At 47.6% G+C, this 14,570-nt stretch overlaps 1 protein-coding gene across 2 annotated transcripts in view; it reads left to right on the top strand.

Moving 5' to 3' along the window:
- The window catches only part of FECH (ferrochelatase), a 148,740-nt gene extending 142,671 nt beyond the window's left edge, over positions 1-6,069 (top strand). For both annotated transcript variants that reach the window (XM_069220028.1, XM_069220020.1), the window contains exon 11: positions 4,841-6,069. In XM_069220028.1, the coding sequence (XP_069076129.1) occupies positions 4,841-4,975 (135 nt within the window). In that variant the 3' untranslated portion in view covers positions 4,976-6,069. The remainder of the gene's footprint in view (positions 1-4,840) is intronic.
- The last annotated feature ends 8,501 nt before the right edge of the window (positions 6,070-14,570 follow it).

Genomic DNA, 14,570 nt, shown 5'->3' with positions numbered 1-14,570 from the left:
TTCACTTTGCAAAACAAACTCAAAATGCTGAATCTAGGTCAAGTCTGTTGACCTTGAACTAGGGAGATAGTTTGGTGTCCCTGGAGCTTCAGGATGCCTATTTTCATTTTTCATTTCTCCCCACCCACGGGTGCTACTTGCCATTCATAAAGGAGTGCCAACACTTTCAGTTTGCAGTTCTTCCATTCAAGCTGAAGACAGCCCCAGTTGTTCTTACAAGGCTGCTGGTGATTATGGCAGCTTCACTGTGAAAGTTGAGAGTCCAAACATTGGCATACTTGAATGCCTGACTGGTAAAGGGGAAGTTCCAAATGCTGGGCCCCATTTTGAGGGACACACCCAGCAAGACCCCAGTGCCAACAATACCAAGTAACTTTTCAACATCGTTAAGTGCCAGTGAAAACATCATCACACCCTCACAGGAGCTGCACAACAACCTCGCCCAGTTCTTCCACGACAAGATTGCAACCATATACAAAAACTTTGAACCCCAACCCACACCTATGGACTTCTTCGACAGATAGGTCACCACCCTAACTGACACGAACCACACACTGACCACTTGGAACATTGTCTTCACTCAGGACATCACCTCCACCATGAAACCCATCCACCTGGAGCTCCCACAGACCCACGCCAGCACAACATCTTCAACTTTGGAAACCAAAGGATCGGCCAGGAACTCACCACTCTGCTCAGCACCTCTATCACGTCCACAACATTTCCTGATGCGTGGAAACCCACTGAAGTCAGACCACTACTCAAAGAAACGCTCTGCCGACCCCAGCAAACCCAAAAACTACTGGCCAATCTCCCTGCTCCCATTCCCAACAAAGGTACTGGAAAAGATCATCAAGCAACTCATGACATACCTGGAGCAGAACCAGATACTCAGTGCCTCACAGTCAGGCTTCCGCAGCAGTCACAGCACCAAAACTGCCCAATCGCAGCCACCAACGACATCCAAACCATCCTCGACCGAGGAGAAACAGCAGCTTTGATCCTTCTTAATCTCTTGGCAGCCTTCAACACCATATCCCACCACATGTTGATCAAAAGACTGCACCATATTGGTATCCAAGCGGATGCGCTCAGATGGATCACCTTGTTCATCACTGGAAGAACCCAGAGGATCCAGATTCCACCTTTCACCTCTGAACCCAAGAAAAGTACATGCAGTGTCCCCCAGGGCTCATCCCTTAGCCCCAAGATCTTCAATGCATATATGACCCTGCTGGCCAACGGTCTCAACATAATTTCCTACGCAGACGACACCCGACTCATCCTCTCACTTACTGATGACTCCTCCACCACCAGAACCGACTTCCACAGATGCATTACAAGCATTGGCTGGATGAAGAACAACTCCCTGCAGCTGAACACCGACAAGATGGAAGTACTAATTTTTGGCAATAGCAGCAATACATGGAACAACTCCTGATGGCCATCAGACCCATGACCCGCACCCACTCCCTCCGACCACACCAGAAACCTCGGAATCATCATTGACCAGAAGCTCACCTTAAAAAACACAGATCAACGCCGTCTCCTCCGCCTGCTTCCTCACTTTATGCATGCTACGTAAGATCCTCAAGTGGCTACCCTAACACACAAGACGCACCGTGACACAGGCCCTCATCACCAGCCAACTGGACTACGGCAATGCCTTCTACATACAAATCGACACACGCCTCCTACAGAGACTTCACACCATACAGAACGTCACAGCTGGACTCATCCTCTGCCTCCCCAGCAAACTCCTATCACACCCCACCTCAGGCAGCTCCACCAACTCCCCTTACAGAAGAGATGTCAATTCAAGCTGCTGACCCACGCACACAAGGCTCTACACAACAGAGGACCAGCGTACATTAGCCACTGCCTGAACTTCCACCAACCTCCGAGAAGACTATGCTCTGCCTTTTTTTCACTTGCCCATACTCCCTGCATCTACTGAAGCAGAAGTGGAGGATGCGCCTTCTCTCACATCGCAGGAAAAACCTGGAACGCCCTCCCCACGCACCTCCCGACCATCACCTCACTTCCGGAATTCCGAATGGTCCTCAAGACATGGTTGTTTGAATAGGCCTCCGGGACCTGCAAGCACCTGGATACCCTATTGGGTGATTAGCCGCGCTTTATAAATCCTGATTGATCCATTGAAGATTCCCTTAGCCGTCGGGGGATCTTGCTAATTTGACCCACATTGGGAAAAAAAAGGGAACGCACACAGGTGTCTCCTCTAAAGCCAGAGTGTTATGAGTCAGACAACTGTGCCAGAGAAGCATTTATCTGCATGGGTTCTGTATAGCTGCATGAACACTCACACTGGCCCATGAAAACAGTAGACACACACAGCTGTTGGTGTTTTATAATAGAATATTATTTATTACATACATTAAGCACATCACCTTGTGTATAAGACTGATGGAAATGATTTTGGTTATCTCAGTAGCCATACTAGAGAATAAACTGAACAGTACAAAAGCCCAACTACAAGCTTTATGGCCTGCAGTCACTGCAGCATCTCCCCCAAGCACTCATTCTTTGTGTCTTTGATACTCGATATATGTAGCTCTCAGGACAACAAAATGAAAGATTTCTCTCTGCTCGGTTTCTGTCAATTTAGGCAGCCCAACTAATGTCCATATGCTGCTAAAACAGTATGGCGAACACACACTAGCTATTAGCACCATTCAAAATATTATTTTTCTAGGCCCAAAGTCTCTTAAGAGTTAGTTCTCCTCTTGTCTACCATACCGTTAGACCTAATTTATACGTAACACCTATGTATTATCAGGTAAGCCCTGCTGCACGTCACTGCAGTGGATATTGAAAATCCTCCATGACCTGTGCTTTAGCATCAGTGCCTGAAAGTCTTACCTCACCTCTACATAGGGGCTGCCTTTTATATGACTGTTGTTTGTCACAACCCTTATGGCACCCTACTCTTCTCCTCAGAAGATTGTGGCTATTTAGTCGATGACTCCGATGCGCCTGGCGCAAAGTCGGATGTGGTCCTGCAGCGTGTGTGCCTGTTATGCCTCATTCCCTCGTGCATCCTGCTAGTGCCTCTTGCAGATAGTAGGTGGGAGCCCTCTACTGGTGTCTGAGAAGACAGTTGCTGCAACACCAACAAAGTCTCTTGGCTCAGGTGCAGAGTTTCCAGTTGGTGCTTCAAGAGGTGCACTAACCTATTGGAAAGCCATTCTGCTGTGAGGCGGAAGGAGTCTTTGTAATAGGATCATTTCTAATCTCTCAAATTAGAAAGACTGTGTGTATGCCTAGCAGCTGTCACCAGAGAAGGGAGGCTTTTCATGGTGGCCACTGTTGAAAAGTCCATGGAGGTGATCGTTGCATCCTCCATAGCTGCCGGCGGTCCACACTCAACCTGACACACATTCAGAGCACTACATCTCACATGTATTTTGATTGCGCCCAGTGCTGCGCCATCCCACACATCTTCCTCCTCAACGGCAACAACATAATACATACAACATATAATCCGTATATTTAACTGGAATAGCACGTGCTCTCTCCATCCTCACTTTACTGCACTGTACACCATTGTGTGCCACATCGCAGCGTACAAGCACCTTTCTTTACAGATAAGGAGGTGCATGGAGACCTTTGGTTTCATTATTTTTTATCGTGTGCGTCGTTCACCCTACAGTATGTTGGTGGTAAGGAATGCCTCAAATACCTTAGTTGACCCTTATTGGCCACAGTTTGCGCACGATAGGTCAAAATTCTCACATTCACCAAACAGCCAGGTTATCAGATCTTTCTGAATGTTTAATGCGTAGTGAGGTAACGCGAATGAACGTGTGTATTCCACATTTTAGGGCCCAATAACTCAAGGCTCAGTCAGTTGCACTTGATTGGGGATGGTACGTCGAATGAAGTAATGCACCCACGGTAATCAACAAGAGGGATGATGGGCCTTAGAACATTCTTCAAGCAGGAGCGTTGTGACCCGTAGTAACCTCGATGCATCAAGCACACAACTGTGAGAGATGCGCAGTCGTACCAGGAGGGACTGAATGTGGCCGTGCAGCCCTCTGAGGAGGAGGAATGAGTTTATGGTTAGAGGCCACTGACATAGGTCTGCATACCCATAGACACATAAAGGCATGGCATGACACTCTCAATGTGATTGACCTGTGAACTCAAACTGTTACATTCTGACAAGTTTAAAGGTTGAAGGAACAGTACATCCTACAGTTATTTACTGCAATACACCACATTTTCATACAAGTGTGCAGCAATGTCAGTGGTGGCAGGTGGCTTTGAGTGCTGCTGCTGAGGGAACGGATATTGCAGGACCCGCACGGCATTAAAGGGGAGAGAATGGGACTTGAAGACATGGCAGGGAGGAGAGAACGTCGGCAAGCTCCAGCTGTACCCGCACTGGGTACCATTGTCAGACGTGGACCTATAATGCTATGCCACATACTGTAAGTTGCAAAGAATGCCACTGTCCTGGCAGAGTGCTCATGTGAGAAGCTCATCCCGTCCAGGTTTTTTTAGTTTCGTGCTAATATTTGAGGTCCTGAAAGAGCTCAGCCCTTATTTGTTAAGTCAAAGTCCAGGACTGGTGGCATCGCGTGCTGTCCCGCTGACAATCTGTTCCACTCCACTGAAATCATGCCTTTGTTAGTGCGTGTCTTGGGCCCACCTTCTATAAATGTAGTTGTTGAGCAGTAGGAACACAGAATTGTTTTGTGTTGTGTCAGCGAACAAGGACTAGCCTTCAACGAATGATGTACATAAAGTCATGCACGTAAATGCTCTGTAACATTCAAGAATGTAATTTAATTATGTTCCATTGTGTTTTTAGGCACTGGCAGACTTGGTGAATTCCCACATCAAATCAAACCAAGTATGTTCCAAGCAATTAACCCTGCGTTGCCCACTTTGCGTGAATCCCGTCTGCGGGGAGGCGAAGTCCTTCTTTTCAAGCCAAGAACTGTGACATTAAACATCTAAGCGATAACAGCACAGGAAGACCACCTGGGAGTGCAGCGCCCAAAGCACCTGAACACCTGAAATATCGCACAATATTTTTCCGTAGGACCTAAGACATGTTTTTTTTTTTTTTTTTTTTGTACTCCTTCCTTCCAGTCTCCACAGATTGCACCGAGTGTGTCACTGGAGAGATTCCATTCTGTACATAAGAGTTTGATATGAGCCACTAGAAAAACGTGCCATTAAAATGCTCCTGGTGGACTTTTTCATGGACTTATGTCACATCAGAAAAGTACATATTTCAGACTTCCATGTAAATGATAAAATTCAAGTTCATGTGCAACGTTTTGAGATGCAAAAATATGTTTACATGTTGAGTTCTTACAACTAGGTGCCTTCAGCTTTGTGCCCTAAAATCTCTGGTTTGCTCTCGCGTTGGCCTTCAGAGGCTATTTGTAGATGCAATAACTGAAGGCAGCATTCATACACAGAGGCATGCTCTACCAGGCAACTATGCATTGATTCTCCATGTTTTACAAATGTTAGAGTATGTTGTATTAGGGCAGTATTAATATGCTGTTAATGTGTACACGTCTTTAAGTTGTTTATTATTTCCAGAGAACAAATTGTTTTCAAAGTAGTGTAGACTTGGAATTATTTAAAGTAGCCATTCAGTCTGCTTTGAATATAGTACGTCAACGTTGTAAACAGTAGGCCTCATCTACAGGGGTTTACAGTGGGTCAGGCCGGTATCTTTGGTGACATTTTCAGTTGTACAAGAAGCCCCAAGAGGATTAAGATAACATCAGTGTGCACGTTATTTGTTGTAAATAATGCAGTGATACTCTCTCCAGGACCTCAGGGGTTCAGTCTAGCCAGTGTTCAAACCTGCCTAAGTAAAAATGAACTTACAGTCGCAGAACAGGGTCTTCCACCTAAAAGTTCAGTTTGACTCTTTTGGGGTCTTTTAGGAAGTCTGTTTGGATTCAATATTTTGTGACTGGATGATAATGGAATGCCACAGTGAAGATGTATCGCTGTAAGTGCCCCTGACTTTTGAACTGAACTTGAAAATAAAAAACTGTGTTTAAAACGCTGCCAGTTCTGCCTAAACCTTTGCCATTCTTCTACCTATTCCAGCTGATGAAAAACAACAGTACCAACTCTAGAGTAATTGGTAATCTTTGCAATATGGCAGTATTTAAAATGTTCATAAACGGTAGAAAGTCATCCCACTTCATGTTGGGGCTGATGACATTACATCTATCTCTCAGGTCTTTCCTGAATTCTGTTAACATCAGAGATAGACGTGGTTCAAATAGGCTACACAACCACCATTTACTATCTGAACACATAGAGAGGAACAAGGTTTTGGAGAGGGGCCAGGATATCTTAGTGGTGTGTAACTATATGTTCGATGGCATGTGTAGCTGCAGATACACATGCTGTGCATTATCCTGCCATCTAGTGTTGGCCTCGGAGTGTTACAAGTTGTTTTTCTTCGAAGAAGTCTTTTCGAGTCACGAGACCGAGGGACTCCTCCCTTTCGGCTCCATTGCGCATGGGAGTCGACTCCATCTTAGATTGTTTTCTTTCCGCAATCGGGTTCGGACGTGTTCCTCTTCGCTCCGTATTTCGGTTCGGAAAAGTTAGTTAGTTATCGGAAAATCTGACGGTATTGTTTGCGCTCGGTACCGGGTTAGTGCTAGCACATCGACACCGAAGAAAGAAGCGCTCCGGCGGCCCTTCAGGGCTTCTACTCCTCAGCGGGGCCTGGTCGGCCCGACCGCATCCATCTTCAAACCTCATGGACCGGACCCCCTTCCGCTTCTGCCCCAACGCCACGCAAAGTATCTTTATACAGACTAACACTTGGTCTGTAATCTGTGTTTGTCTCCTGAACACAAAGAGGATACTTGCGAGGCCTGTCAGGCATTTCGATCCAAGAAAACACTGCGAGATCGAAGAGCTCGAAGACTCCAGATGGCGTCAAGACCGGCCGGGCACATCGACGTCGAAGAAGAGGAGAGATTCTCCATTCGAGATTCGGACTCGGACGAGTCCGAGAGTGAGCAGCCGAAGACGCAGCAAACCGTGAGTAAACCAGCAAAAACTCACTCAAAAATAATGAAGGCCAAGAGGCCGCCACCGCCAACAGGCCATGGCTTAACCCGAAAAACACAGTGACCAAACATCAGCACCGAAAAAGGCCTCCCAGCAGCCGAAGACATCTGACTCGGTCGAGATACCGGCTCCGAACAAACTCGACACCGAGAGTTCGGCACCCCGAAAGTCAAGAAGGTCTCATCGGAGCCGAAAAAGAGTGTCTAAAATATTTTGGTGCCGAAACATGCGGCCTCAGAGCCGGAAACAGGCTCCCATACAGAAGAACAAGGCCTTTCAACTCAATTACAAGGGCATAGATTTGAACAAGAACTGGGCATGGGAGAGCCAGACCATACCCAGAGGAGGTTGCATATACAAAAAGACACAGGGAAAATCCAAACTCTTCCTCTAATAAAGATGAAGCGCAAGCTCGCATTCCAAGAAACGGAAATGCAGCCAAAAGCGAAAGTGGCTAAAGAAAAGACACCACCACGGTTCTCGCCACAGCAATCGCCATTACATTTGCCACATCTGTCCCCGGTAGCAACACCCCCAATGATGCAGTCATCGACACACACAGGGATGACCCAAGATGACCCGGATGCATGGGATTTGTATGATGCACCGGTCTCAGACAATAGTCCTGATTGCTACCCGGCAAGGCCGTCGCCACCTGAAGACATCACTGCATACATGCAAGTGGTTTCAAGGGCAGCTACATTCCATAATGTAGCAATGCATGCAGAGCCCATAGAGGACGACTTTTTGTTCAACACCCGGTCATCTACTCACAGCCAATACCAAAGCTTGCCAATGCTGCCAAGCATGTTAAAACACGCCAAACAAGTGTTTCAGGACCCAGTAAAAGGCAGAGCCATCACGCCTAGGGTTGAGAAGAAATATAAACCTCCCCCTACTGACCCTGTATATATCACACAACAATTAACTCCTGATTCAGTGGTAGTGGGAGCAGCCCGGAAAAGGGCAAACTCCCAAACCTCGGGAGACGCACCACCGCCTGACAAGGAAAGTCGGAAATTCGATGCAGCAGGCAAGAGGGTGGCAGCACAAGCAGCCAATCAATGGCGGATTGCCAATTCTCAAGCTCTACCGGCCCGATACGACAGGGCACATTGGGATGAAATGCAACATCTCATTCAACACCTTCCCAAATAGTTCCAGAAACGTGCCCAACAGGTTGTTGAGGAGGGCCAAACTATCTCTAACAACCAAATTTGTCAGCTATGGACTCAGCAGACACGGCGGCAAGGACAGTGAACACGGCAGTAACCATTCGTAGACACGCATGGTTACGGACCTCTGGATTTAAGCCAGAAATCCAGCAGGCTGTGCTGAATATGCCTTTCAACGAACATCAGTTGTTTGGGCCAGAGGTGGATACGGCTATAGAAAAACTGAAAAAAGACACTGACACGGCCAAAGCCATGGGCGCGCTCTACTCCCCACAGAGCAGAGGCACTTTTAGGAAGCCGCACTTTAGAGGGGGGATTTCGTGCCCAAACCACAGAGCCTTCCACCTCGCAAGTCAGACCCACATATCAGGGCCAGTATCAAAGAGGAGGGTTTCGGGGACAATATAGAGGTGGCCAGTTCCCTAAAGCAAGAGGGAAATTCCAGAGCCCAAAAACCCCACAAACCAAACAGTGACTTGTCACAAACCCCCACCACACAACACCAGTGGGGGGGAGACTTACCACATATTACCACAACTGGGAACACATAACAACAGACGCATGGGTCCTAACCATTATCCAACATGGTTATTGCATAGAATTCCTACAATTGCCACCAGATGTGCCGCCAAGACCACACAATGGGGGTTATTCTAACTTTGGAGGAGTGTTAATCCGTCCCAAAAGTGACGGTAAAGTGACGGATATACCACCAGCCGTATTACGAGTTCCATAGGATATAATGGACTCGTAATACGGCTGGTGGTAAATCCGTCACTTTTGGGACGGATTAACACCTCCTCCAAAGTTAGAATAACCCCCAATATGTCCAAACAACACTTAGACCTATTACAACTAGAAGTCCAAGCATTGTTACAAAAAGAAGCAATAGAACTGGTACCCAACCATCAAAAAGGAACAGTTGTCTACTCCCTGTTTTTTCTAATTCCAAAAAAGGACAAAACACTGAGACCCATATTAGACCTCAGAACACTCAGGGCCTGATTCCGAGGCCGGCGGGTGGCGGTCGCCGCCCGCCTGGCGGTAACCGCCATATGGCCGCTCCGCGGTCGAAAGACCGCGGAGGCCATTCAGGCTTTCCCGCTGGGCTGGCGGGCGACCGCCAGGAGGCCACCCGCCAGCCCAGCGGGAAACCCCTCCCCACGAGGAAGCCGGCTCCGAATGGAGCCGGCGGAGTGGGTATGTGCGACGGGTGCAGTTTGCACCCGTCGCGTATTTCAGTGTCTGCATTGCAGACACTGAAATACACAGTGGGGCCCTCTTACGGGGGCCCCTGCAGTGCCCATGCCATGGCATGGGCACTGCAGGGGCCCCCAGGGGCCCCGCGGCACCCCCTACCGCCATCCTGTTCCTGGCGGGAGACCCGCCAGGAACTGGATGGCGGTAGGGGGTGTCAGAATCCCCATGGCGGCGGAGCGCGCTCCGCCGCCATGGAGGATTCTCCCGAGCAGCGGAAAGTCGGCGGGAGACCGCTGACTTTCCGTTTCTGACCGCGGCTGAACCGCCGCGGTCAGAATGCTCGACGGAGCACCGCCAGCCTGTTGGCGGTGCTCCCGTGGTCGGTGACCCTGGCGGTCACCGACCGCCAGGGTCAGAATGACCCCCTCAATCTTTACATCAAATCAGATCATTTTCACATGGTGACACTTCAAGACGTGATTCCCTTGCTCAAACAACAGGACTACATGTCAACATTAGACTTCAAGGATGCTTATTTCCACATACCCATACATCCTTCACACAGGAAATACTTAAGGTTTGTAATCCAAGGCGTGTATTACCGATTCAAAGTATTACCATTCGGCATAACAACAGCCCCAAGGGTATTCACAAAATGCCTTGCAGTAGTAGCTGCTCACATCAGGAGACAGCATATGCACGTATTCCCTTACTTAGACGACTGGTTAATAAAAACCAGCACTCAGCAACAGTGTCTTCTACACACACAATACGTCATAGAAACACTACACAAACTAGGGTTCTCCCTAAACTACCAGAAGTCACATCTACAACCGTGCCAAATACAACAATACTTAGGAGCAACAATCAACACACAAAAGGGGATTGCCACTCCAAGTCCACAAAGGGTACAAGCCTTCCAAAATGTAATTTTAAACATGTACCCAAACCAACACTATCAAGTGAGGTTTGTAATGAAACTCCTAGGCATGATGTCTTCATGCATAGCCATTGTCCCAAACGCAAGACTACACATGCGGCCCATACAACAGTGCCTAGCAACACAATGGACACAAGCACAGGGTCAACTTCAAGATCTAGGGGGTCATTCTGACCCTGGCGGCCGGTGGCCGCCAGGGCCACCGACCACGGGAGCACCGCCAACAGGCTGGCGGTGCTCCAACGAGCATTCTGACCGCGGCGGTTCAGCCGCGGTCAGAAGCGGAAAGTCAGCGGTCTCCCGCTGACTTTCCACTGCTCGTTTGAATCCTCCATGGCTGCGGAGCGCGCTCCGCAGCCATGAGGATTCTGACCCCCCCTACCGCCATCCTGTTCATGGCGGGAAAGCCGCCATGAACAGGATGGCGGTAGGGGGGGTCGTGGGGCCCCTGGGGGCCCCTGCCGTGCCCATGCCAATGGCATGGGCACGGCAGGGGCCCCCGTAAGAGGGCCCCGCAAAGTATTTCAGTGTCTGCCTTGCAGACACTGAAATACGCGACGGGTGCCACTGCACCCGTCGCACCTTCCCACTCTGCCGGCTCGATTACGAGCCGGCATCCTCGTGGGAAGGGAGTTTTTCCCTGGGCTGGCGGGCGGTCTTTTGGAGACCGCCCGCCAGCCCAGGGAAAAACTCATAATACCCTCCGCGGTCTTCTGACCGCGGAGCGGTATAATGGGGGCGGAATTCCTGCGGGCGGCATCCGCCGCCCGCCAGAATCAGAATCACCCCCCTAGTGTTGATAGACCGCCAGACACACTTCTCGCTTCAATGGTGGAACCCTATGAATTTAAACCAAGGGCGGCCATTCCAAGACCCAGTGCCACAATACGTGATCACAACAGATGCTTCCATGATGGGGTGGGGAGCACACCTCAACCAGCACAGTATACAGGGACAATGGGACGTTCACCAAAAACAACTGCACATAAATTAGTTAGAAATGTTAGCAGTGTTTCTAGCATCGAAAGCATTTCAAACACATTCTTGTCAAAACAGACAACATGACAACAATGTATTACCTAAACAAACAAGGAGGGACACACTTGTCACAACTGTGTCTCTTATCACAAAAGATTTGGCATTGGGCGATTCACAATCACATTCGCCTAATAGCACAGTATATCCCAGGGATCCAAAACCAGTTAGCCGACAATCTCAGTCGAGATCACCAACAAACACACGAATGAGATATTCATCCCCAGGTACTACAAAACTACTTTCTACGCTGGGGAACACCAGAAATAGACCTATTCGCAACAAAAGAAAACGCAAAATGCCAAGACTTAGCGTCCAGGTATCCACACCCTCAGTCCAAGGGCAAAGCGTTATGGATGAGTTGGTCAGGGATATTTGCTTACGCTTTTCCCCCTCTCCCACTCCTTCCTTATCTAGTAAACAAATTGAGTCAAAACAGACTCAAACTAATACTAATAGCACCAACCTGGGCTCGCCAACCGTGGTACACAACACTACTGGACCTGTCAGTAGTACCTCATATCAAACTACCAAACAGACCCGATCTGTTAACTCAACACAAATAGCAGATCAGACACCTGAATCCAGCATCGCTCAATCTAGCAATCTGGCTCCTGAAGTCTTAGAATTTGGACATCTAGACCTTACACAAGAATGTATGGAGGTCATTAAGCAAGCTAGAAAACCTACTACAAGACATTGTTACGCAAACAAATGGAAAAGATTTGTTTATTACTTCCATAATAATCAAATTCAACCACTAAATGCTTCCGCAAAAAACATTGTAAGCTATTTATTACACTTACAAAAATCTAAAGTAGCATTTTCTTCTATCAAAATACATCTCACAGCAATACCTGCCTATCTGCAGATTACACATTCAACATCCCTTTTTAGAATCCCAGCCATCCAAGCATTTATGGAGGGTTTAAAAAGAATCATACCCCCGAGAACAGCACCAGTCCCCTCGTGGAACCTCAATATTGTATTAACACGACTCATGGGTCCACCATGTGAACCCATGCACCCCTTTGAGATACAGTACTTAACCTGGAAAGTAGCCTTCCTAATAGCTATCACATCTCTTAGAAGAGTAAGTGAAATGCAAGCATTTACTATACAAGAACCCTTTATACAAATACATAAACATAAAGTGGTTCTCCGTACAAATCCCAAATTCTTACCAAAAGTTATATCACCGTTCCACCTAAACCAAACAGTAGAACTCCCAGTCTTTTTTCCACAACCATACTCAGTAGCTGAAAGAGCCTTACATACGTTAGACATTAAAAGAGCACTAATGTATTACATTGATAGAACAAAACAATTTTGCAAAACAAAACAATTGTTTGTAGCCTTCCAAAAACCTCATGCAGGAAATCCAATATCCAAACAAGGCATTGCCAGATGGATAGTGAAATGTATTCAGACCTGCTATATTAAAGCAAAAAGAGATCTACCTATTACGCCAAAAGTGCACTCCACTAGGAAGAAAGGCGCCACAGTGGCCTTTCTAGGAAATATACCTATGACAGAAATCTGTGAGGCAGCCACATGGTCTACGCCTCATACATTCACAAAACATTACTGTGTAGATGTGTTAACAACACAAGAAGCCACAGTAGGACAGGCTGTATTACGAACATTATTTCAAACAACTTCAACTCCTACAGGCTAAGACACCGCTTTTGGGGAGATAACTGCTTAATAGTCTATGCATAGCATGTGTATCTGCAGCTACACATGCCACCGAACGAAAAATGTCACTTACCCAGTGTACATCTGTTCGTGGCATGAGACGCTGCAGATTCACATGCGCCCTCCCGCCTCCCCGGGAGCCTGTAGCCGTTAAAAGTTGATGAAACTTGTACATTTGTAAATTTGTAGATATATACTATTTTTTATACATATTATGTACATACATACTCACTCCATTGCATGGGCACCTTTACTATATACACAACTCCTACCTCACCCTCTGCGGGGAAAACAATCTAAGATGGAGTCGACGCCCATGCGCAATGGAGCCGAAAGGGAAGAGTCCCTCGGTCTCGTGAATCGAAAAGACTTCTTCGAAGAAAAACAACTTGTAACACTCGAGCCCAACACTAGATGGCAGGATAATGCACAGCATGTGAATCTGCAGCGTCTCATGCCACAAACAGATGTACACTGGGTAAGTGACATTTTCCATATATGTTCAATGGCATGTGTAGCTGCAGATACATATGCTATGCACAGCTTCCGCCATCTAGTGTTGGGCTCGGAGTATTACAAGTTGTTTTTCTTCGAAGAAGTCTTTTTTTTAAGTCACAGGATCGAGTGACTCCTCCTCTTCGTCATAGTGCGCATGGGCATCGACTCCTTTGTTAGATTGTTTTCTTTCCGCTGTCGGGTTCGGACTTGTTTCCTCTCGCTCCGAGATTTTTGATTTGGAAACTTTATATAACTTTCTTTGACAGTCGGTATTGTTTCAATCGTATTTTCCATCTGTAGTCGAGCCGATAGTACAGTTGAAAACCAGATTACGCCCTTTTGGGCGCTAGCGTCCAACTCTGGCCTGTTCAGGCCTACCACGCCGAAGCCTGATGGATCGGACTCCATTCCGATTCTGTCCTCGATGCCATGTGAAATTTCTGTACACAGATCAACACGAGGTATGTAATCTCTGTCTCTCTCCCGACCATCGAGAAGAAGACTGTGAAGCCTGTCGGTCGTTCCGGTCGAAGAAAACACTGCGTGACCGGAGAGCCAGAAGACTGAAAATAGCGTAGAAGACTACAAAATACATGGACACCGTGAGGAAGAACAGGCCCAGACGGCAGTTTCTATTCAGGACACTGATTCCGAAGAAGACTCGGAGGAGGATAGCCAACCCATCACTACGGCTCAGCATGTGAGTACAACTGCCCCTAAGCCCACTACTAAGAAAACATCAAAGTCCTCGGGTGCACCACTGCCAGAGAGCCGTGGTTCAACCTAAAAGAAAATAATCGGCGACCGACCTTTGGGTTCAGTGCAGAAAAAGGCCACACCAGCTTCGAAACCGGAGTCAAGCAAATCTATCAAAAGCTCCACATCGAAGCCAAGCCGACGTCCACTCTCTTCGGAGTCGAAACCTCAACGTC

This window comes from Pleurodeles waltl, chromosome 1_1 (assembly GCF_031143425.1).
Source record: "Pleurodeles waltl isolate 20211129_DDA chromosome 1_1, aPleWal1.hap1.20221129, whole genome shotgun sequence".
Classification (NCBI taxonomy): Eukaryota; Metazoa; Chordata; class Amphibia; order Caudata; family Salamandridae; genus Pleurodeles; species Pleurodeles waltl.
Note: the sequence above shows the minus strand (reverse complement) of the source record. Positions and strands in the feature narration are given on the sequence as shown.